We start from the raw sequence: 25,812 nt of genomic DNA on the forward strand, positions 1-25,812 counted from the left end.
TTATTTCATGCAAAACCAAGTCAAAACTAGATTTGAGCTCACTAAAAAAAGACATGAAGGGAGTTCAATGGGAATCTTAAAAAAGACCCCCAAGTCTGTGGTTTATTTATTATAATCACATTTTACAAACTTTAACAACAGGGAAAAGATTCCATTTTCAGGCTGAAAACAAGCACTGGTGCTGCTCTGGAATGTGTCATGTGTCTCATCAGGAAAACATGTTTGTAACATCTGTGTGCTGTGGCAGGAGGAAGGTTTCTAGAGGGATACAAAATAATTAAAACCAACTTAAATTGTATATACTTGATGATCAGAGGCAGATATAGATACACATGATAGTTTAACTGCAGCAATCTGGTCATAGTTACGTGGTCAAGGATGTGACCAACTCACATCTGCACCCCCAGCCCCACACGGAGCCATTTGATCCCTGATGGACATTGTGAGTCGCCACCTCCTGCTCCTCTTGCTCCTCCCAACTCCTTGGTGTCCTAAAACTCTCCGTAAAGTGAAAACTACTGCAAACAGTTCAGGAGATGAACTGTCCTGAGTCTGGACCTAACTGCAGTCTTGACCTCAATTAACATGGAGCAAATCCAGAGATATGGAGGGAGTCCAGAGGAGGCCACAAAGATGTTCCACGGGCTGCAGCAGCTCTGCTCTTGGAGGTAGGCTGGGAGAGCTCGGGGTGTTCAGCCTGGAGAAGAGAAGGATCCCAGGAGAACTTAAGAGCCCCTTCCAGAGCCTAAAGGAGCTCCAAGAGAGCTGGAGAAGGCCTGAAGTGACAGAACACAGGGAATGGCTTCCCACTGCCAGAGGGATAGATGGGATATTGGGAAGAAATTCCTGACTGCGAGGGTGGTGAGGCCCTGGCGCAGGTTGCCCAGAGAAGCTGTGGCTGCCCCATCCCTGCAAGTGTCTGAGGCTGGATGAGGTTTGGAGCAACCTGATCTAGTGGAAGGTGTCCCTGTCCATGGCAGGGGAGTTGAATGAGATGGTCTTTAAGGTCCCTTCCAACACAAACCATTCCATGATGATTCCATGATTCTAACAGTGGCTCTGGCCAGGTCATCTACATCAGATCTATTAAGCCTCTCCCAGCTCTTAAAAAAAGGTGTCTACCCTGCTTTGCAAGCACAAAACACCCTCCCAGACAAGACCCAACAAGTCCAACACATGGAGTTCTGGTACCCAGGACCCACCCCAAGGAGACTGACCAAGGAAAACCTTGCCATGCACGATGATTCCTGCAGCGAAGGAAAACACTGGTCCATTTTGGAGCAGGACATGAATCCAAATGAGATGCATGACAGAAATGACCTTGTAACAGCATGCTAGGTGATAGTCAGAGATAAACACGGGCACAGAGCCAGAGTGGGGTGTCTGCTATTCTTGGATTAGCCTTGTTCCTGTGGGCAGAAAAACCAAGAGGTAACTCCTACAGTGAATTCCAGCAGCTCTCTGCTGGCAAACCAAAAAAAAAAATCCATTGGTCTCTCAAAGCAGATTATCAGGGGTCAGTGTGGTTCTTCACTATCCACTGCTGAGACTCCTTCCCCATTTTTTTTGCCCATTTTACTTAATTCCCAACAGCACGAGGAGGATTGAGATAACAGGCCTTTTAGTTACGACTTCAATCTGATTTGCCAACATGCATATGTTAAAAACATATGCTGATTCTCGAGCCAAGACCAATCTGCCAGATTCAATCACTGAACTCACTTTCAGGGCCCAGTTGTAAAATCCTGACACAGAGCGTTGCCACGCTCAGGAAAACTGCCTGAAGCTCCTGAGTTACAACTGTGCGAACAAAGAGCCAGAAAGATAAATATTTTTGTGTAGTTCTGGAAAACTGAAAGCTGTTTAATTAATTATAACTGAAAAAGTTTGCTCAGTCAAACAAAAGACAATTCTCACCAAAGCAAAGGGTTTTCACAATGAATAGGGGAACGTTTCCCATTTACCTCCCAGCATAAGCCAAAACCTAATTAGTGTTTCAAAAGAGGAATTTTAAAACACAAAATACTGGTATCTAGAGGCAAAACATTTCAAGGTTAAAAGATGATTCTTTCCTTTTCAGGACTGAGAAATAGTTGATCAAACTGTATTTTTTTAATAACTTTAATTGACATTACACTTGTGTGCCATGTCACACTCCCATGAGCACAGACATCGTGTGGCGTCACTCACCCCCTTGCTGATGTCAGCGCTTCCTTAATTAAAATCTAAGTAATCTTTTGGCTTTCCACATACCCGCAATCCGAGATGTTCCAGAAACTAATTTAGCATGGAGGCACGAGGAACACACCAGCACATGCAGATGACAGGAATGGGTTTTGGAGCTCTCTTAGGTACAATTGCACCATGTGTGCTCTGAAATCAGGTACCCACTCCACCCCACAGTGGAATTACGCAACCCAATTTCTGGCTGCTCTCTTACAATCACAGAAGGTCTCACAAAAGAGCCAAAATTTAAGAGTCCACTTGAATAAAAGGCATTCAAGCCCACAGTGTGTGGCATTTGTGGATGAACAGGCAGAACTATACCAGTGCCAGGTAAGACACATCAAATCTGTCATTAATGGAAGTTCAGAAGGAGAAGTAATGTCACTGCTGGATCAAATAATTTCTTAAATTATTATTTTTCCAGAAAGTAAGACTCTGTCCTAATGGCAAGCTGCTTAATGAACATATTTCACTGAAATCTTCAGGGAGTTTCTGTTCCTTAGTTCTTGTCTTAAAATATTGAAGAGTTGATGTGCAGGATGAAGAAGGTGTTCTGTTTGCTACCAGTGGTGAATGGATTTGTTTCTGTTTCCCACTGGAAAGTATAATTAGATCCATGTTTGCATTTTGCCTTAGATAAATAAATAAACAGTGCCATGTAAAGGTACAGATATGAGAAATAAAAGCAACAGAAGTGTCCTGTTTAAAGAAAACCATCACTGCAATGAAGTTCTTTTACGCCAGATTAGAAATCATCCCATCCTTCCCTTTTGTGTTTAATACTGTGAAATCTCCCAACTTCAAACTCTTTTTATGCTGCTATCCCTGTGATTTCCATGGTCCTATCAATGGGTATCACAACCTAAATAACACTGGGAATGGCAGACACAACAGCTTAACTCTGGGATTTTGATAGGTGGATGGATTTAATTGGCCCAGCTCAAATTCCTTCTGTTTCCAAATATCCTAAATTTAGAGCACGCCTGCATTACATTTCAACATTTGGAGCTGCAGTGCTTCTCAGCAGATGCCACAAATTCCACTATTAAGTCTGCTTTCAGTACCAGCAGCGCTGCTGAGCAGTCTCTTGCTTTGCCTGTGTGTGAACTTTCACTGAATTTCAAGTAAGAATAATTAAAGTAATAAAATACCTCAATATATAGATCTTTCAGTAGATAAGTTTCGTCTAACATCTCATGTATTCTGAACAACAGAGTTGCAGATTTTATGCCAGGATGGCAAATGATTGAATAAGACCCAGCAATGTTTGTTTATACCCAGGACACCTGCAGTCTGGGGAGATGAAAAAACCCGACTGTCCCACAAGTCTCCATATCAAGGTTATCTGTTACCCCATCTCTCTCTCTAAAAAGCCACACTTAAATAGCCTTATATTAACAGATTAGATAAAAATTCTAATGGGGGGTAAGAGAGTGAAGTTTTCTTATCCACACCCAAAACCTGTTCTTGCAACAGGCCCAACCTGGTTCATGCTGACCATTGCAGAGGGTGCAGCACTGTTACCACAGGAACACAGAGGAGTTTCAAGCTCCAGCTGCCTCCTCAGCTAATGACCAGCATGACAAAATAATAATTTTTGTTTATAATATCAAATTACAAGGATTTTCTTTTTCTTTTCAGCCCCCTGAGGCCAGAAAGCAGATCTAAAACCACAGAAGCAGCAATGATTGAGATATTAAAATAACAAAGCTGAAAGTGCATCAGTTCTGATGCCAAGTACAATGTGCACAATTATTCTTTTCCAGCTTGTTGAGAAAAATATTTTCACTCAAAATCTTCATATGCTCTACACTTCAGTACCTGTTGCTTGAATAAACCTTTCTATCATCACCCAGTGCTCTGCATTCCAAACACAAAAAAAAAAAAAAGATGAGACATGGGAAACATCTTTCTTCCCAGAGTTTTTTCCTCAAAAAAACCCGGAAAAACAAAATTATTTGAGAAATAAATTGGTTTTCACTTGCCTTTCTTCACAGGAGGTACCTCTGAGCCCTGACTGTGTGGCTAAAGCTGTAAATAGCCAAAACGGTGCCACGTCACTGTCCTGGGGCAAATGCCCTTTTGCTCTCAGATTAATCCAGTTTGGCCACTTATCCTTAAGCATATTAAGTGTCTCAAAACAGACAGTTTAGCAGACTAAAAGTGGTCCCAAAGTGAGTTAATTAAACTATTGTAACTTCTTGTGTAAGGAAGAATGGCATGCCCAGATGGAAAGTCATTTAAAGGCACATATGTTTCTGTGATGTTCTAATGCACCAACTCTTCAGAGAGATCCTTCCTGAAGAATTTGGCAGCCCCAACAGAGAACTGAGCACTGACTACCTGGCACAGTGCAGAGCTGCACAGAGGGAACTCTTAATCACACAGTCTGGCCGCTGGGAGCAACGCAATTACAGCAAGATACAGGTTATGTTAGTCGTGTTATAATTTTATGCTAATGTGCTCATGTTCCTCTCAACTAATTAACTATCCTCTAGTAATGCAGCATGGACAACTCATCCTTTCCTACTGAAAAGGTCTCTAGTTCTGCAGTACCTGTCTCAGAAGAGCCCCATGTTTCTCTGGCAGGATCTTTTCCATTTCTCAAGGAAGCCAAAGGGGTGAGGAATCATTAACTGAATTCCTTACAGTAGCAGAGAGTTTTCCAGGAATAAAACTTTCCAGCTCCTGTCTCCCCCCTCTATCCTCTAGCCATTATGATATACTTTCTAATCCATGGAAGAAAGACCTCCAGGTACAAACTCTTCAGTGGAACTCGAGTTGTCAGTGGTTTGGCTCCAGACTGAGAGTGCCCCTTTCAGCAGCATCACCCCAGATAAGCAGTAGCAAAGCACAGCTTGGTCTCTCCTCTCTCAGCAAACATGTCAGACCAGCACCCGTGGTATCAACACCAGGTGGTTTAGCCCCAGAAGAATCCACGAACCAGGGCTGAATCGGCTCAGACATGCAACTCATTTGAATAGGATTTGTCTTGCAGAGCAGACGTGCTTTTTCAAACAGCCGCTTCAGCAGTTACTGTAAAAACATGTGATTAAAACAGGGCAGTTGAGCTCCGTAAGTGACTGTAAGGTCATGGCAGCACAGGCACTCATAGGTATGGGACAGGGAACTGCAAATTGCCAGGGTCTCCTTTAAAAAGGAAACCAAGCAGAGACACACCAATCTAGGATTACCCGAGGGAAAGCTTAGTTCTAATCTCCACAAGGTCAGAGAAAAAGAACGATTGTTGCTATTATCATAAATTACACCCAGAAACATTTACTCTTCAGAGGAGCTTTGCTCTCAGCTCTGTGTTACAGAGATGTCAGGAACAATAAGAGTAAAGCCCCCAACAACCTGCCAGCCCTGGCTGCTGCACAGCAAAGACTCACAATTGTATTTATTTAGTGTGGCCTTTGTTAAAGCACCAGCTAACTCCTTCCTCAGGAAACAGGCAAGTTCTGCAAGGGAAGGGCTGTAATTTAGTCCAATAGGAAACAATATTAACTTCAACTGGAAACAGCAATTACTGAAAAAGGAGAAACTTGCTGGCTTGCTACCATCATTGGTCTTTGCTACGTGATCAGAACTTTTCATCCACGGAGTCGCTGCTTTTTAGGTATATTAGTACAAAAGCATGATGTTGGTACCACAATACTGACAATTAAGGATCTATTTAAGGAAAAATGGAGACAGGCTCATAGGAAAAGACGGCAAACCTACAAGAATCAAGCAGAGAAATGTAGACTCGGTCAGTCCTCTACTGTATCAATAGGCACTCACTGTCCAAAAGGCGGAAAAAGAAGCCAGAAGACCTTGTCTTACTCATTTCTGTGTTTCTATAATGCTCAAACAGTTTTGTTTTAGGTTTCCCTGCATTATTTTCCCTTCATTTTTAATGCTGGGTTGCTGCTCATTCCTCTCATCATGAACAGCAAACAACGAACAACACACAGCCCAGGGTGCCTGCAGACACTGAGGATTCCCGGGTGCACCAGCCCTGAGACTCCAGGCAGCTGAATTGCCAGGCTCTCATTTTCTTACACCTTCTTTTTTATCTGCACAGATGGAAACTCAAGAGCAGAAGCCAAGAGCTCAACGTGGGCATCTTTACAGTACAGTAATTACTGCAGCTGTAGTTACAGTAATTGCAGGGTGGTAGCACACACATACACAGTGGCTGTCATCTCTTCACTGCTAAACAAGACAGCCAGAGATCATCCATCCACTTTCCAAACATCTAGACAAACAGGGACTTTCAGCAGGAATGGCTTAGGTCGGTGCCAGTCTTTCTGGGGATTTCCACCCACCACTGGAAAAATGTCTATGAGAGAAGAAAATGGTTTTTTCAAACAAATGTTTTGTGACTGGGAGGACAAAGGCTGTCAAATGCCTTATGCTTCTCCAGGTAGGTGGTGAGGACCAACCACTGCACTGTCTGCGAAGAACTAGTTTTAGGAAACAAGGTATGAAACCTGTGGATGAGAGGGAAGTTACCAAGAGGACAGAGGTACAACAACTTTAAGGACAAATATTGGAATTAGAACCACAGAAGCTGAGGTAGAAAGGCACTTCTGCAGATCATTCAGTCCAAACCCCTTGCTCAAAACCAAGGTCAGCTACAGCAGGTCGCCCAGGACCACATGAAATGGGTAATCTTTCAGGTGACCTGTCCCACCTGCATCTGTGATACCTGAGACTTCTCAGACCATGAAAACCAGTAAATATGCAGCAGCAAGGTCCCAAGACAGCCCATTTTTGGCTCATGGCTCCACTACAGCCATTATCATCAAATTTTTGTTTCACTGTGCATTCTCTTTTTTACCTGTAATGCCTTCCCCATGTGTCAGGCCTGGCAGTGTCTTTATTCTCCACACACTCTGCTCTGTGCTGCTCCATTTCATACACAGAGAGATTCCTCTCCTTGCAGTTTTGCAGAGAATTTAAATAATCTGTGTTTGTACCCCACCCCTGCTCCAAAACAGCGAGATCAGAAGATATAGGAGCTACTTTGGAAGCACAACAATAACACTACAAATTGCTTACAGCCAGTAATGTGGAAGAAAGGCTGGGCTGTCCCAGGTGTGAGATATGCAGAGTTAAAAAAAAATAAAATTCAGCAGTGTTTGTTTATACAAAAAACATAAAAGAGAAGGGAAAAATTATCTAATTCAGAGCATTGCCAGCTACAGCAGTTGCACTTGGATGAATTCGATCCTCAGGGTTTGCAATTAACTCCCTTCACTCCTGCCAAGGTCATCTCTCACATTCCAATTCTGCAATCTTTGAACTAGAAAGAAATAAACAATTTAAAAAAATATGAGATGTAAAAATAGGTGATGCCAGGCAAAGGCAGGAATGTTCCAGGAACGCAAACATAACTAGTGTCTGTCACCTACTGACTTCAGCCTGACTTGGTTTAATTCCATTCCCTTTAATATTCCATAAATACTTCATCCTGGATCTCTCCTCAGTCTTTCAGTTAAAATACCACGAGCACATATAGAAGGAGTCCCACTTGGGGGCTCTGTCAAGAAATCATTTTTTTCTATCTAAATATGTTACTGAGATGTCCCATAAACAGCAGGAAGGTGAAAGTTGCTCATCAAAAATGTTGACAAATAAAGCTACTGACTCCTCTTTTTAAAATATGTTTTCGATTTTTAAAACTGTGGAAGATATTCAATGTATTGCAGCAATTTAGAACACGCTCAGCAAACAGATTATCTGGTCTAAGGTCAGGAGCAGCACTGCCAATGAACAGTTAATTTCAGTCAATAGACACATGTTGATTGCAGCTTATTGGCCTCTGAAATAGGGCCATTCACTCCATATTCCCTGTGAATGAGCATCTCAAAAACACAATTAAACCAGACATTAACTGGTCAAAGTCTGAAAAACACATGGTAACAGCTTCCCTCCTTAGTGCTGGTGGAGAAAGTTAACCTTATCTGTTTATAACCTTCTTATTCTTCTGATAAATCTACCAAGTTGATTTTTCACCAATAGCAAACAGCTGCTTTTTTTTGGTCCCCTCTGCACAAGCAATGGCACAGTTCAATGTAAGGCTTCTGTTTCTCTATATTTAATCAGTATATTTATATCAAAATAGCTTTGGGGGGAAAAAAATAAAATCAATGGACTGTTGCATGGGGATGGGACTGGAATATGCTCATCACTGACACATCTTTCTGTAATCACCCCGTTGACTTCAGGGATATTCCGAGTGGATTTAAGTGCTGTTAAATATGAGTGTATGATTGTGCTCTCTCAAGGCAAATAACTGGATCAGGGTTTACTTTTATTATTCCTATACACCTATTTTTGTCTGGTGAGGCAGCTGCAGACAGAATGGAAAGATACTCAGATCTCTCAGACAAGCGACCCCAGAACTTGTTTTATTGCAGACCTTTTCAAAGGCACAGCTCACTGAACTAAGTGTATCAAGTTCTGTCCCTGATACTGCATGGAAACAATAGGATATGGCTGTAAAATACAAGAATTCAGACATAAATACATTAAATTTGAATTAGGAAAGGCTAGTCCACAGATAAATCTAAAATACAGACAATGATGTAGTATTACACTTCATAAAATTCCATAAACCTGTAGTTAAAAAGAGTAGGGGGGGGGGGGAAAGCCTCATGACAGATCAGGGAGTCTGGAAACATCCAGCTGGAGAAGACATTTGTCCTGGAAAGCCTTACCCAGTTCTGAAATCAGTGATACCTCTCAGTGATGTTGGTGATGAAGCTCAAACCCAGCCCTCAGCAGCAGGCTCTGCAGGTTATTCCTGATTTTCCTTTCTTTTCTGCCAGTTAAATGCCTGTGCAACATAGAGCAAGGCTTTCTGGAGGCAATTCACATTAATAACTGGGATATTAATATCCCTTTAATATGGATTAATACTGCTGTATAAATTTGATCCATGTAGCCAAATCACTCCTGTCTCAAGCAATTCCAGAAGGAACATTTAGTTGTGCCAGGTATTTTCTGGACACAGGTGAAGAAGGCAGCAAAACATGAGGGAAGGAGCTGAAGGCTCTAATTATTCCTAATGATGCACCTAGAAACCATCAAGTAAATAGGAACTAAGTAAGAGCAAAGTAATGCTTTTTCAAAACATGAAACTTAGGAAATCTGATGAGATTCAGAAATAACCATAGCACAGGGGCTCTTTATTTGAATCAACCACTGCAAATCCATCAATTAATAAATAAATAAATCCTGCTTGGGCAGGATTTTGACATAAGAATTAATTTAGGCCCAACTCTGGTTTCTGTGCCAGCCAAAGTAGGTTTAGATTTTACACCACAAGACAAAAAATATTAAGTGTTCCAGCCAATGATGATTTAAATCAAGAGCTCAGGTATCGGAAGAACAGAGCATTTGAGCAGAGAGCACTCAAGAATTGCATGAAAGGGCTACAACCTTTTCTTCTTCCTTCAGAATCAGATGCATTTTTCATCCTTTCCCAATAAACAATGTCTCAGAGCTGACACTGCTGGAAATACTCCACAGAGAAAAAACCCAAGTAGATGGTTCAGCTCCTTCTTCCTCCTACTCAGTTAAGGTAGCACAGAGGAGGAGGAGGCACAAGTCCATTTTTCCTGCTTGACTCTACTGAAAAATATGATTTGCATGTTTATCCAAGGATCATGTGAGGTAACAGATGTAATGGGAAGACTCCTATTGGAAGTAGAAAAAAATTTAGGTCATTTTTCAACCTTATAGGTAAGAGCAGGCATTGAGCTGAAAGCAGGATGAGCAGCAGCCTTCCAGCTAAAAGCAGGATAAGCAGCAGCCTTCCTGAAGGATTATCTGTGGCAAGGAAGAAACTGAGTGAGCCCAGGTTTGTTTACAGTCACATCACAAAACAGACTTCTCCAAAAAAGCAGCAAATCTGGAGCCTGTACGTGGCAAACAGCACGAGGTGGCCCCTGCGTGACTGCAGTTGGTTTCTCGCAGTGTCCACGGCTTTTCCAGCTGAAGAGCTGTGAATTTCCAGCAAATTGGCAAGCCTCAAATTTTACTGTTGTTGGCAGCTGACAAATCCTCCATCAGCTCTGGAATTTCCCTAGTGTTTTACTGGATTTGCACTGACAGAGTCAGATGGGTACAGTCTGTGTGCTTCTGCTGATGCAAATTGCTTTGTACTCACTGATGTTTGGAATAAAATAATGCCCCAGCAAACTCAGACAACATGTAGAACTTGGCACAGCTGCCACATGGATAGTCAGGAAAGGCCTGACATGGCTGGATCCACAAGTACTGATGGACAAGCCTGGAATTAGTTTTAGAATGTTCTACAGACCAACAATAGAAAAACACAATTCAGAGTTTTTTCAAGGGGTAGCTGGAAGGGGAGGATAATCAGCTACACAAGGAAGCAGGATCCAACTTTTTTGCCTGTTCTTGGGTATTAGATCATGCTGACTTTCCTATAATAAATGCTGTAGGCACATGATAACCCAAAAGAGACAGGATGAGGACAGTCAGTGTCCATTCCCAGCTTTAAGACTGGACCACTATGCTGGCCAAGTCAATTTACCTGGGGCAGACAAGTCCACCCAGCTGTAAAATGAAACCATAATACTGACCTGGATTTGGGCTCTATGGGAGCAGACGAATACTCCCCAAGATAAGCATCACTGTGAGACATTCTTGCCTTGACATACCATTAAAAATAAAACAAAAGCTTTATGTTCCACTTGGGAAAAGTGAAAAAGGAGAAAGAAACTTCGTTTACCTTTGAATGGCTCTTGTCAAGTCACAGTATCTCAAACAATCCCAGTAAACATGATCTCAGGCTGTGGAGTGCTCCCAAGCTCAGCCAGCCTGACATAAGCAATGGGAAAAATCCCAGAGCAGGAACAGAGCAGAGAGAGGAATGCCACGTGTCTGCTTGCTCCTTGTGCTCCAAAAACACATTGTTTGACCCCTGACACAACACAGACTAAGATTTCAGAGAAAATCAAAATATCTTATTGCCCAGCAGAGCCATTTTTTTGCAGCAGCACAGACAGGTGTGCTCTGATGACACCAAAAAGCTCTGAGCCTTCAGGCACCCAGGTGTATCCTCACTGAGCAAAGCAGCTTGTGCTCACCTCAGGGTCTAATTCCTTTGCCAAAATATTGCACAAGTGGCACTCTGTGTTTGCAAAACGCTTCCTCAGGTGGCCCATCTGACACCAAACAGCAGATGGTTTATTGTCCCTCCAGCAAATAAGGTCACGCTGGGGTTCTAAGTGGGCCATGGCTCAGTTATACAGCTGCATTCACTTTAATGTTTTGCTTAAGATACCTGAGTGCTTTCTCTCTAATTCTGCCTCCTCTACTCCTCCTGCTTCAACACCTTCATCTGGAGATATCAGAACCAACATCACAACAAACTTTCCAGAGTTTCAGTGTACTGGGATCCATTCACATATTGGAGGCCAAAACAGAGAGCTCCTCTCTCTGCCAAACTAGAGGTAGCTCCACTGACCCTACTGCGGCAGGACTCTCCAGCTTTCTCACCTCAGGTCTTCTGCCAAGGTGTTTAACATGGATAAACCCCACTTTAAACTGGTTTTGTTCACTGGGGTGCCTTAAATACCTTTCTGCAGCGTGTCTGTTTTCATACGTTATGAACTTTGCTGCAGGATACATTCAGAAGCTGAGCAAGATTTTTAAAGTCCTTTATGGCATGTGACAGCCCCCATTAGGTGTGGTTTCAGAGCTGAATTCTGTGCTTGCCTTCACGTTGAAGACCTTCCAGACCCTTCAGTGTTATGATTTTTACAGCACTTTCCATCACAGTATGAAATACAGAAAGCTCACAGACAGTAGAAAGCCAAAATAAACAGCAGATTGTCAGGTCTCTGGATGAACAACTGCAGTTCCTTCCACTGAATCAATGTGGCTCGTGGATTTTCCCAAAACAAGGTTCTACCAAGTTTGCAGCTCTAACAGCCATCCCTTTCTTTGCTAAATTTCACATCAATGTTCAATAGATTTATATATTTATACAGGAAACTGAAGCACAAGCAAACACAGAACAGCTCAGTGTTACTGTCCTGGTCTGTGACAGATTTTTCCAGCAGGAAACAAACTGGGATTGCTGTGCACATAACAAGGATATTCGAGAGAGCCAGCACAAACACACAAAAGAGCAATGCCGAGTTTGCAGCTGATTTAGCACAGCTCAGAAAAGAATAAAAGACTGCCCAGCCTTGCCAAGTCACACTAGGTGAATCAGTGCCCTCATCCCCCATGCCACGAGCCCAGCATCTCGCACACAGCCTCCACTGTCCCTCCTCTTCAGCCAGGAATGAGTAACCCACCTCCTCTGCAAAGTGCTGCCAGCAACATTTATATAATAATAATATTTATATAAATAACTTGCCCAGAGCTCAACACATTCAGACACAGATAAATCCACCTTGGAGCAAATGAAAGGTAGGGTTGGATGTTCAATTCTGGTGTACCAAGCAATATTAATTTCATTCTCAGCTTTCATAAACTTCTCAAAACCAGTCCTTTAATCTGATAGTGCTCACTTCAGGTGGTTGGTTTTTTTTTTTCCTAATTTTATTTTTTTGCTCCATTTTAATATATCCTCTTTAATTTCCTTTACAGCTAAGTACTGCTCAGTAAAAAATGGCAGAAATTTCCCTTACACCAGCTGTCACAGGATCTAGTGAGGATTTTAAAACAGAATAGAGTTGCAGCCTACATTCCAAAAAAACTCCAGTGAACCATGTGAAGAGCATTGTTTGGGAGCAATTGGAGAGATAACTGCACTCCTGATTTAACTCATTTATTGTCCTCGGTGTACAAAACAAGTAGCTGCAGTAACATCATCCCACTGAGAGTACTGAAAAGGACACAAAATAGAAAGCCTAATCTATATTTCTGGTACAAACTGTTCAGCAGCTTCAGCTGTACAACTGTTGTACCTGTAAACTGTTGTACCACAATACAGTGGTACAACTTTAGACAATCTGGCCTCATAGAAAGTAATGCTTTTACACAGAGTGCAAGCATGCACAATAAACAATCTTACACTAGGTAGGGCATTTGACTAAAGCGAGTAAGCCCAAAAACCTGAGCTCCCAATGGGTTCTGAGTTATGCAGCTGCCTCTTTCTATTCCTGTATTATTCAACTTCACTTAATTCCTCTTGATTCTTCATATGTGTACATCAGTTCCCTCTCTTGGTGTATTCCTGCTCCTTTTGAAAAGATTTTAGAGGAGGATCAAAGAAAAAGACAATTTTTTTTACCTTTGTAATTAATTATTTGTCTGTTACTATGATTTCACAGTAATTTTAGAAGCTGGGGCTGAGCACAAATGAAGCCCAAGATGAGAAGAAGAAACCATGTTATTTCCAAAGCTGCAGAGATGTTTTCCTTTCCTGTCCAATAAGCACCTTGCTTTTTTTGTTTTGTGAGTGTGGCCTCCCCTCCCAGGCTCCAATACCTCAATACACCATGGAACTTCCCACCCACTTTGCTTTTGGGAAGGGGCAGGATACAGCCTTCCCTCAACCCGATGTCCAGCAGGCTAAAGAACATCCAAAGATCAAGCTAGCATAACTAATGGATAATCAGGAACCAGAATTTCCCATTCAAGATTTCTGAAATAAATAGAAACTTGGATATGCACTTGGAAATGGGGAACTGAGCCTGTCACAGCCTGGGTCTTCCTGCAGAATGCAACTGGGGAGCAGGAGCTGCCTGACCTGTCAAGGAACTCAGCTTGCGGCCAGGGCTGTGAGGGTCCCTCAGCTCTCCTCTTGCCACCAGTCTGTCAGGCAGACTGCCAAGGAGCTGGGCAGGAAGGAAACCAGAGAGGTTTCCAACAGAAAAAACGTCCCTCTGGAAAACTTCTGACCACTCTAATAATGGGCCTACTTTCAGAGTCAGTTACGGTGCTGGCAGGAGGCAGGGAGACCCACTGCATTCTCTGTTTAGTTATTGGCTTCCTATCCAAATTCCTTTCTGCACCAGACACAGGGCATCAACTGAAGTAATCCTTTAGAAGGATGTTCATAAATCCCTCCAACCCCCTCCATGGCAAATGTGGCTTTTCCCCAGAACGATGACAATTGTTAATTGGTGCCATTCAGAAGGTAACATTTTCTTTGGTAAGGTCTTTACTGCTTCAGGCAACCACATGTACTTTTGGCAAGGTCTCCAGACAAGCCCTGTTGGCAGCACACAGCATGTGCCTTGCTCGGAAAGACTGCATGAAAAAACAGCTCACTTTCCAGTTTCAATTCCAAGGCTTCGTAAACTTGGCCACACAACCTGGACTGACTGCAGGAATAACTGATGCCTGATAGGTAGCATCCCACAAAGCTGCCCACACAGTTACCCTACCGAAGGGTAAAAACCTAAAAAAGGGCAAAACCCCTTCTCAGCGTAATTCCACAACCACCGAGAGCGAGCTGACTGATTTACGTACCGCTCGTTGCTCAGGGTCATCCGTGGAGGGTCAAGGTTGGGGTTCTCCATGGACTCCATCTGGGGACAGCGTAGGAAGTAGTAGAGGGTGTGGAGAGCATCAGGGGACCAGGAGATGGGCTGCTGCTGCCGGGTTTGCCGCACGGGGCTCATTCCGGGGCGGATGGTGTTCAAGCACTGCATGTGGTGCATCGCTCGTGAGACCAAATCACCTGCTCAGAGAGAGAAATAAAGTCCTTTTAAGTGCACTTTTTGACCTAAATAACACCTCTCTCAGCTAAGAGATATGTCTTCTGTCTGCACACAATTTTCCTCCACAAAGGCCTGTCCTCAGGCTGCCACTCTGCAGGTTGTTGCGTGGGAAATTTAACTTGCTTTCAAATGACAAGTTGTTACTTAGAAAACATTAAATGAAACTCAGTCCCCACACATTCAGAACAACAGTTTTACATTGAGTTTTCTGATTTAGTGCTTGTTTTCCCCTCTTTCCACCCACATACACCAGTTTCTTGCTTGTCTACAAAAACTACTGATGCCTTTGTAAAATGTCCTCTGCCCAACCTGGGAGCAACAGCTTTCACAAGGTAAAGCCATCAGCACCAATATAAATACTTTACTCTCATTTCTGTTATGAGGTTGCTCCCATCTCTTCCAACTGGGTCATGCTGTTCTACCCTCCTGCCCAGGAACTTGAGACAAACTAATGACATTTTGTTCAATACAGAAATTCCTTCTTTTAGGGATCTGCTGCTCTCATTCTTACTGTAGCTGCGGGTTTCTCCAGAATAACAAGACCTGACTCTTGTATTAAAAAGCCAATCTTTATCATGCTGCTTGTCACAAGCTGTGCCAGAACTTTGCTCCTGAGCCTTGTGAGAAGCTTAATCCAGGAACTTTCTGGGCTTCTCAATCCTCTCGGTCTTTGAACTCGAGCCAACCTGCCTCTGTGCTGGAGCATGGTGGACCTGAGGAGGCCTGGAAGAAGGTGACCTGTATTACACAGTTTCACTCAGAAAGGATTTTAAGACTGCAGATTTTTAAAAAGTTCACAAAGCAATGACCCCAAATCTGCTCTTTGTGTAATAACTTTGCTTTATGCACACCCTGGTTACTCTCCTCGTATTCTGGTGCATTACGAAATCTAAAAAACCTTTTAAAAGCTTCAGACATTACATCTCGGAGCAGTGTGACTACAGGGAGCTGAATTATTACTATAGATTACTATACTTAGCTAGAATCTATTTTTTCCTTGGGAGAATCCTCTATTGCTTTATGTTTTACAGTCCCCTAAAACTCTCACAGGAAACGTTACTCTATTGTGTCCAAAAGTCACAATACTGGGAAAGGATGGAACTGAAATAGTCACCCCATCACAAAGCTGGTTCCTGAGAAGGCGCCCTGAGTTTAGCTGTGAATTAGTAACACCTCCCTCTGAAATCCTTAGGAAGTTGTTATTTGTTCATTAATATCTAACAACAATACACTCAATTTGCCAACCAAACTCTGATCCCCTGGGCTTCTGCTGTTACACAGGAGAAACCCCCAAAAAGCGACTCTATGTCTAAACATGACGTTATCAATGGAGTATTAAAAATCTCACTTTGCAATCTAAAGCTGTGCCACTCTGTTGTACAGTATATTCAGCTTAAGGACCCACTTCAGAATTAAAAAAACCTTCTAACAACTCTGCCTTTCCACTCCAGTAGCCACAAGATCTGCACATTTTATGAGAATATCATGAATCCTCCAGCACTGGTGCTAACACAGAAGTCTGTGCAGTTATAGCAGAAATGCATCTGGAATTCAAATATTCAGCTCAGAATAACGTTCCTTCTCCTTTGCACACTCACTCTATTTTTCTGGCAATGTGCAGCAACATTTAAAAGAAAGAAAAAAAAAAAAGTAGGCAACTCTATCAGGAGATCTATTCACTGGATGTACTGACCAAGTTGGCCAAGGCAGGGATGGGGGAAGAGAGGGAGAGAGGAAGCTGTATTCAATCTCAGGCCCTTGCTACAAATGTTCTCTTGTGTTCCAGGATAAATAGAGGTGTGTTAAAGGAATTTGAAAACCTCAAATTAAGGCAGGTTGCAAAATAAATCGTGAAACCCACAAACTCCTTGCTGGTCCTGACATTCATTAGCATTCAGATGGTGCAGACTAAGAAAGTGATGCCAGCAGAAACTTTGCAAGGGAAAAGTAGGACCAGGAAAACACAAATCATTTTTGTTTACTTTAAAGGGGCTTTGTGAGTACTCTAGGAATGGAACATTTCATTTGCTTAGCACGAAAAAAAGAAGGGTCTGAACAAGTTTTTGTTACCCAAGCGTTCTCCGATTTTTTTCCCCCACTTTTTGTTTTTCAAGTAACCAAAAAGCTTTTCCTTGAATATCCTGCACCCTTGACATTTCCACTGCAGAAACACTAACAAAGAGAACCCTCTCTGCCATCTGAGGGAGGTACTTCACAAATGTGCAAGAAATCCTCCACAGGCATCTAGGCAAGAGCATCCATCTTCGGCTGGCACTAACACCACTACCAAAAGGCTAGAAAAGCCACATCTTGTATATCTCCAGGTGAATTAAATTTAAAGCAGACTAATGAAACAAGCTGATTTTCATAAACAGCACCACGAGACAATTAAATCTTCCCCAACGTCAGCCAAATGCTGCTTGTGCTGTCAACAATGGAAACGCTCCCACTGACCTCAGAGGAGGAACTGGCTCTCCTGCTTTGCTGAAAAAAAACTGTGGTTGATTGCAGCCAAAACTTACTCAGTTCAGAGATGCTTCCAACACATGTTGCCAGCAGAGACTGCTCCAGGGTCCGGAGTTCCAGCTGGGCGTACGCGTCGGCTCGTCCGTCGCTGCACACCGAGCCGTCGTTGTAGGGGCTGAAATAGGCAGGTAGGGACAGCACACCTGGGGCAAGAGCAGACAACAGACCTGTTAGAAGTGAAGCTACAGGTGTGCAAAAGCAAGTCCCTCTAGAAGAACTCAGCACCTTTCTTGGGGGACTTGAGGTCTTCTGACAAGTTCAAAGAAAATCAAACTGTGCCATAAATACCCTTGGAATGGTTGAAACAGGGGAATTGGGCCCTGGGGACTGAGGTTGGGTGTTTCTTCAGCCTTTAAAAGCTCAGAACAAATTGCAGTTGAGATAAAACTACATGAAAAGCTTTGATGAAGTCTCCACTCTTGTTTACACAACAGCTCTGCTGCGCACACAGCTCAGCACACAGCTCAGCTCGCTGGGGAACAGCTGTATGCAGATTGTGGGATACAAGGGCCTGATCTGGAGAGATGTGGAATAACCTCGAGTCCACCTCAGGTAGTTGAAATCTCTGCAACCCTGCAAACAAAACCATGGGCTGTGCCAGCCCTTTGAACCTGCCATTGCAGTTTCAAATGCTCAGACTGTGGTTTCTACATGTGCAAAGCTCTGGATAAGCCAAGCAACGCCCACAAGTTTTGAGGTTATATTTTCATCTCTATAAATGACCCCTGTGCAAGAGACAGAGATTAGAAAGATAATTACATTGCACACATGCATTTACCACACGCACACTCCTTCCATCTCCTCTTCTTGCATGCATTTGTATGCAGTCATTGACGGATTTGCAGCCAGTTTTGTTAGTTGTTGGGACCCCATTCTACTTTGTGCATACTCCTACAACTCATTTGCATTACTGGCAAATTGGAGACCTTTCGGGTAAATTGGCCGGAATGGCAGTGAAGGGGATGCTACAAAGAACCCACATATCAAGATGCAGGCAGTCTCTAACAGGGGCACTCATTCACCTTCCCCAAGTCACCTTTCTCACCCATTACCTTTGGCTGACCATGGCAGATCTGCAGCCACAAGGCAAGTCAGTGCAACATAAAGATCAAAAAAAATATGCCTTCCCTGCTTTCCTCCCAGAAATCCATTGTTGAATAGTTTATCTTCAAACTACCCAGCTGAAATTTGTTGCCTTTTGGCCACAAGATTGTTCCATGTGGCACAGGGAAGAGGGAATGTGATCCCTGGAGCTGGTGTGAGACAGGGAGCCGAGTATGTGATGGGGGCTGGGGTGGGACAGTGACCCTGGGGTGGATCAGATGAAACCCAGCGTGACACTGCATCCACAGAGTGGGTGGACTCCAAAAAGCTGCCTGCAGTCACTCAGCCAGTGTTTCTGTGCCCTTGCTACTGCCACACCTTCAGCTGTGTTTGACTGCTACCACATTTTTAATTACAGATCCATCCTGCAATTGCAGTAGCACCCCCAACCCAACTTTTCCATGATTTCAGACAAGGATGCTAACAGCCATGACTGCCTGTGCTCTTACCCTGCAGCATCCTGTATTTTTGCTTTTTAACTTTGATCCATGCACAGCCATACCAATCCATTTCAGCTTGGTCCCACATTTCCTTCCACCCTTCACCTCCCGACCTCGGGTCAGTCTCAGATGTGGAGATACTTTGCTCCTGTGGCAGTGACCTCCTGTCTCATTGGTGCTGTGTATTCTTGTTCAACAAAACCCTGCCAGAGGAATGGCAGCACATTGTACAAGACCTTTTGTTTCTTTGTCTTGATGTTTTCTTTTGAGATTTTATGCTGCATTGATCTCTCCTACCCTTTTCACATCCTCTTCGCATCCTGCTTGGTGGTAAAGCCAAGGGCTGCATCAAAAACTTCCTGGACATTATGAGAATAAGGGAATGATTTATCCTGTTGTGCTTCTTCACTGTACATCACTGTTAGTTAATGGAGAACACTCTGCCAATGCCCTCTTAACCTGAATAATTAGGAAGTTGAGGCTTTAAGAGCTACCAGAAGTGATGCATGCAAACTAGAAGAGCTTGCTTTAAATACACTGTACAGAGCCTAAGCCACTTCCTTTTCCATGCCAAAGCTATGAAAGGATGTTTGAAAGACATATGGATTGAATTTATGGCAGAGGGAGAATGAAAATAGACTGATTTGTCAAAACTTTCAAATAGAGGCACATAATTCTACAGAGGCGAAAACAGAAACTGGCAGTTACATTACCAGGAAAAAAATGGGGCACATTTTCTCTGCCAGCCGGTTCCAGTCGGTTCTGTTTTCTAACAAGGAATTAAAAATAAAGATTTGCAGAGGGATTGAAGTTGGCTCCCAGACACAACAATATTTTCTCAGTTTTTCAGTTAATGCTTCGCCAGGTGGTGTGAGGAAGCAGGGAGGATTTATTTACCTTTGGAAAAATGACTCACGCAGGATGGTCGTGGATGAGATTTATGTTGTCATCTGCCTTGGTACAGCTGAGGAGCATCCTCTGTGTACCAGGGAGAAATAAGGAAGTTACCAAGACTTGGGCGATGTGCCAAAGCCTGATGGTGCCACCGGGAATTTTCCCTGAGATCGGGAGGGGTATGAATCAGGCCCTCATGACATAAGGTTTCAAAGGCTCCCTGTGTCTGGCAGGCCTTGATAGGTATGAGCAGTCCTGGGAATGAGGACACACCTCCCAACACTGATTTTGAGACAGGGAGAACAGTGACTAAACTCTACTTGTGGGGTAGAAACATACCCCACAATTATTATATCTTGCAGCACACTCATCAGGATTTCCTCTCTGATACACTTCCAGTGGAGTTGGAAGAAGCATTATCTTTGCTCTTCAGATCAGAAATTCAGGCACAAAGACATTTGAAGTCGAGCTTTTCCCGCTGGTATTATAATTAGGAACAGGACTCAATCATTTATATAAAATAAAAATAGTTGTTTGATAACAGACAACTGCCTTGTGACGACTGTTTATACCCCAAACAGTGGTTCCTGCTCTCCTGCCTCTCAAATCAAGGAATTTGCAGTCAAAAGGTGTTATAATGGTAAACCACAGGGGCAGTTTCTGTCTGGCATTCACATTCCTACATTGTTTGAATGTATAGAACCACTGCTTTTAATCACGACTGGCTAAATAAGCAAAACTGGAATTGAAATAAATCAATCCATGTCAAAACACTCTCTGTTTGAAATCACCTTCAGACTGCCCACTTGTTTCCTGACTTGCAAATATGTTTTCCCCATAAAACAACAATGTGAAACAGCACATAATTACACTACAGGAATGAACTGCTCTTACAGTATTTACTCTATGTTGCGTTTCCTACAAATCCCTGGTTGTATCCTGGAATTCTGGTCACTTTTTTTTCAATTAACTAAGATTTTAAGTACAGGATCCAAGCCCAGGTGAAGTTAGTGAGTCAGTAAATCAATTAATTTGGCTTAGCTCAAACCTCAGCAGAAGGAGCTAAGAATTCACCTCTCTAGAATGGTGTGATTCTAGATTAACAATTTGTTTCTCATATTTCCATAGCCTTTGAAACAGCAGCTGGAAATAACAGCATGTTTATTCTACCTCAGTTAAATATGAAACCTGCTCATGAGCACTTGCTGCCAACCATCTTAAAAGGCAGTCACGACTGGGTGAAATTCCAGTTAAGCAGTTCCTTAAATTCAAATTATTCTGCTTGCCTAAAGAGTTTGAAATTGTTGTCTGTAATTTGATGCTTTTTAATAGCAACTGAAAATGTTTCCAGTCTGAGCAAGATCCAGGGAAAAGTCCATTCACACTCTTGGACATCTTTCTGCTTTAGGAGGTGCAGCAGTTCTGTGGAGAGCTTTGGCTGTAATGTGACGACTCCCACAAGCAGGACTGGGCAAACTCCTGTGTGGTTTCCAGCATGTGCTGGAGCTCCTCTGCTCTGGAGACAGGCTGGGAGAGCTAGGGGTGTTCAACCTGCCGAAGAGAAGGCTCTGGGCAGACCTTAGAGCCCCTTCCAGTGCCTAAATGTGCTCCAACAGAGCTAGAGAGGGACTCTGGACAAGGACCTGGAACGACCGGACAAGGGGGAAGGGCCTTAAGCTGAAGGAGGCCAAGTCTAGATTATATATTAGGAAGACATTCTTCGCTGGGAGGGTGGTGAGGCCCTGGCACAGGTTGCCCAGGGAGGTTGTGGATTCCCAATCCCTGGAGGCATCCAAGACCAGGCTGGATGGGGCTCTGAGTAACATGTTCTAATGGAAGGTGTCCCTGCCCATGGAAGGAGGGTTGGAACTGGATGATCTTTAAAGTCCCTTCCACCCCAAACCATTCCACTATTCTGTGATTCCCTGAGCTGGTTCTGCTCTTTTGGTATCACGATAAAGTAAATGCAGAATTTTACCTCAATTTTATTTTAAGATCTGAATGTTTAAAAATCTTATTTCAAATAACTTTCCAACTACCCATTGTATCTTCACACTTCACGTTGTTTGCATGTTACATTCATGGCAAAAGGACTCTCCATGATTTTTACCTCGCTGGAATGATTTTCTCTGGCCTTTCCCTCATCTGATTCCTTGATGTTGGCAGACAACCTCCCAGTGATTAACTCATCAGCCATTTGATGACTTTCAAACACTTCTCTGATGTCTAGAGGTTAAGATGGGGCCACTCACAAGTGGCAAAGGGCCAAGGAGACTTGGCTGGAAAGCACTTGAATTCTGCTGTCTGGGATTCCTCATGGAAATTGCCCAGGGTACTAAGTCCCTTATTTCAGAAATGCACTGGCTGTATTCATGACAGATTAGGCAAAGGATCAGGAATATAATTAGGACAGGGGTTTACACCATAAATTACTGACAGAGAAACACTCTTCTTTTTTTTTTTTTTTTTAAATATACCAAGTAAAGTCTATGAGACAACACAATGTGTATTGATTTCTCCCTTTGGTCAGAATAAAACCAGGTTCTTCGGGCAAGGACTCTCTGTGTGTTGTGTTTTCATTGCACCTACATCAGTGGTGATTGTTACTGAATACTTCCATAATACAAATTACAACAGCAGGAACAAAAGTATCTATTTGGTCAAATCAACCAGAAAGCCCTTGGAAAATTCAGGATCACCTTCATACATTATAAATTGTTTCTAAAAGCCCCATATGTGAAATGAGAACTGCTGTGAGTATGCTTGAAAAATGTATTAGGGAACTGAGTAAGAAAAATTGGTCTCCAGCATAAGTGTGTTTTTGCAATGTTTGGCTTGTGATAAATTCCACAAGGAACATTCCGTGGGGTGAGAACGGCAGTTGATCCCACTGAACTAAGCTGTGACTTGGAAGGCCAAAATTTTGAAGATGATGACCTGATTACACTGAAGTGAAACAGCCAAATCCCACTGATTCCAATGGACCCAGCCATTGCAACTGCAGTTCCCATGCTGGAATTTGGCCATGACATCAGGGTGGCTGTCACCTTGCACAAAGTCCTGCAATTCTTCATGGCAAGGAGCATTCAAGGCTCTCCTTGTTTTTTGTTCCCCATTCTACCACACAGCACAATGCCCTGCAGTTCCCCCTTGCCAATCAATTCCGAGCACAGAGCACCACCAGGAATTAATGCCAATTCCTGGAGCTCCGTTTTCTTCTTGCTGACCTACCACTGCTAGGAAAGCTCAACCCTCCTTTGTTTTATGAAATGAGACGGGATCATTTTGACAGAACATAAACATACTCTCCCCACCTCTCCATAAAACAGCAAGCAAAATGTTCCTGATAGAACCTCCTGATAGAAAGTTGATTATAGGCTCTATAATCAACTCCAGTCATGCTACAGATTGTGAGAATGGCTTGTGATCAGGAAACAATGCAAGTAATTGTTAACATATAGGAAAATAATGTGGCTCCTGCTACAGAGCAGGCAGGCATCTCTCTCAGTTTGTCAGCAGTAAGAAAAATCAAGCACAGTTGCTTATATCTGTATCCACATTAAACAGTAATTGTGTGACTGAAACCAGGAGGAAAAGCAGAGAAGGAAGGAGCTTCAAGCAGGAGGGAAGATCTTTTAAATCTTCTGCAAGTGCTCAACTGATCTCTCCATCGAAGAGCTGATGTCCTCATGGGACACTTCTGGACAGATCTGGGCTCCTCAGTCTTGATCGAACTGCTCAAATAGACAATGTCCTCTTCAGATTAACAAACTGCAGTTTGCCTGGACTTCAGGAATGTTATTAAAAATATTAATGCACACAGCCTGGTCCATCCTGTAGCTCAGTGTCAACAGGCACTGCTGGACTGAAGTACCAAAATACTCCAAAATGGAGTTATGAAGCACTCTCAAAATCCACTACCACTTCTTCCTGGGGTGCAGCACCCTGAGATCCAAAAGCAGGGAAAGCAGTAGAGTTCAACGCTCACAGTAACCGCCCTTCCAGGGAAAGGGCAGGAGCCCAGGAACACTCACTACAAATACTTAAATGCCTCCTTAGTCATAAATAACTCATTGTCCCTGTCTTTATCCCACACTTGGAAAGGTTCAACATTTTGCCTCTCTTTTGCTATGGAAATGGTGGAAGTTGGAGGAAAAAAGGTAGGAAGTGTCTGTATTATATTTGAATCCAGCTGTGATATATGGGATTGCAAATGACTACAAATGTAGGAGAAAGGCCTTGGTTTAGTACCCAGTCAGTGTTTCCTGAGTCATTAATCCCACTTCCACATCCCTGTGGTCTTCTGGACAACCACTAAGCTGGCTTGGCCCCAAGCACTTAATTGAACATAAGCACAAGGGAGCATATCCTTGGCTTACATTGTGATGGCTGCCAAAAAACACAGCACAATGACTGTCCTCATTCCCATTTCCTAGATGGAGAAACAGACAAAAGGAAAAGAAGCAATTATGAACTTTGTGCATCAGAACCAGCCCTTTGCAAAGCCCAAACTTCCCAGTTCAGAATCCCTGTGCCATCAGAAACTGGCCAACCACGCTCCCACAACCTGGATCCAGAGATTTGAAATAAATTGAATGATTATGAGGGTTTAGTCTAGTTTTGTAGAACTATGCTTCCTATTTTATATGTCATAATAGAAGACCTTTGAGATATAACCTGTAAATATGACCTGTAAATGCTTTCTGGTATTATGTCTACAAGTACTTTTGAAAAGGAGCATGTAAACCTAAAATTAGGTTGATCCATTAGAATTTGGCATGTGGTTTTCCAGGCATTGGATCTTCTACACAGGGTCCGAGGACAGGCAAAGACCCACACTACAATAATATCAGTATCAATAAATCCCGCAATTATCAACAAAACCATGTTTTTAGGGCTCTTGTTTTCAAGATCCAGTAACTAAAGAGAAAACCCCATACTGGGCTATAAATATCAATGAAAAAAAAAACCAGAGAAAGTTTTATGAGGCGTGGTATAAATAGATTATGAACACAGTGAAGGAAATACAAACCTAGAATCCTGTGCCAAAAAATGACTGTGGTCAAACAGGGGGAAGACTTAGAATTAACTATTGTGTAAACCTTGACCAGTTTATCTCCGTGTCCCAGCTTATCTGGAAAATGGGGATATTGCTTCATTCCTGTTAAGGGTTCTTGCTTCAGTTTTCATTCTCATCTTACTCCTTCACGCTGCTCAACATCTCAGCAGTGTCCCCATTTCCCAGGTGTGCCAATAAGCATATTTTTTTGTCCCTTAGCAACAGTCCATCTTTCATTTACAAGGCCCTTTTTACCTCCAATAATCCCAAAGCTCTCCCAGACACAGCTACTTCTGAGATGAAAGGACACAATATTGTGACAGTATATAATTGCACCTCAGTGGAACTTATCATACCAGAAGAGGACCTTTACCCAACTGAGAGGGTTAAGAATGGCAAAATGATTTTAGCCCAATAGAGATTTGGATATGGATACAATACTGGGACAGTTATTCTGAAAAACACAGAAGAAATTCCATGAGAAATTATAAACAAGAAACAACACGTATATACAAGAAAGCTAAAAAATAAACCTTATTTTTTAAAGAGGGAGAGAGGTAGGACAGGTAAACAGTGGCAATTCCAAGAGTCCTTCAATGGCATTGCTAAGGAGATTAGAAAGCTTAGGGAGAAGAATTTTATATCTCTTTCTCCATTCCCTTGGAATTCTTTAAGTCTCCAATTTAGGTGCTTATACAGTAAAAACAGCTTCATCTGGTGTAACCAGTGGGACTGAAGCAACTGCAGGCACCAGCTAGAGCCCTCATAGCCTCTACAATACCCTCTTCTAATCCATTCCTTATTGTTCACTGTCCTTCCTGTAATATGGCCTTTGAATCATGCCCAGCTCCCCAGATGTGGT

General features: G+C 42.8%; 1 protein-coding gene across 1 annotated transcript in view; it reads right to left on the minus strand.

The window, feature by feature from the left end:
* Nucleotides 1–25,812, minus strand: part of ABTB2 (ankyrin repeat and BTB domain containing 2) — a 116,916-nt gene that overhangs the window by 24,632 nt on the left and 66,472 nt on the right. The window contains exons 2-3 of the mRNA XM_032692377.1: nt 17,450–17,596; nt 14,677–14,887 (exon numbers count right to left, since the gene is read on the minus strand). Of these exons, the coding sequence (XP_032548268.1) occupies nt 14,677–14,887; nt 17,450–17,596 (358 nt within the window). The remainder of the gene's footprint in view (nt 1–14,676; nt 14,888–17,449; nt 17,597–25,812) is intronic.

Source organism: Chiroxiphia lanceolata, chromosome 6, assembly GCF_009829145.1.
Source record: "Chiroxiphia lanceolata isolate bChiLan1 chromosome 6, bChiLan1.pri, whole genome shotgun sequence".
NCBI lineage: Eukaryota > Metazoa > Chordata > Aves > Passeriformes > Pipridae > Chiroxiphia > Chiroxiphia lanceolata.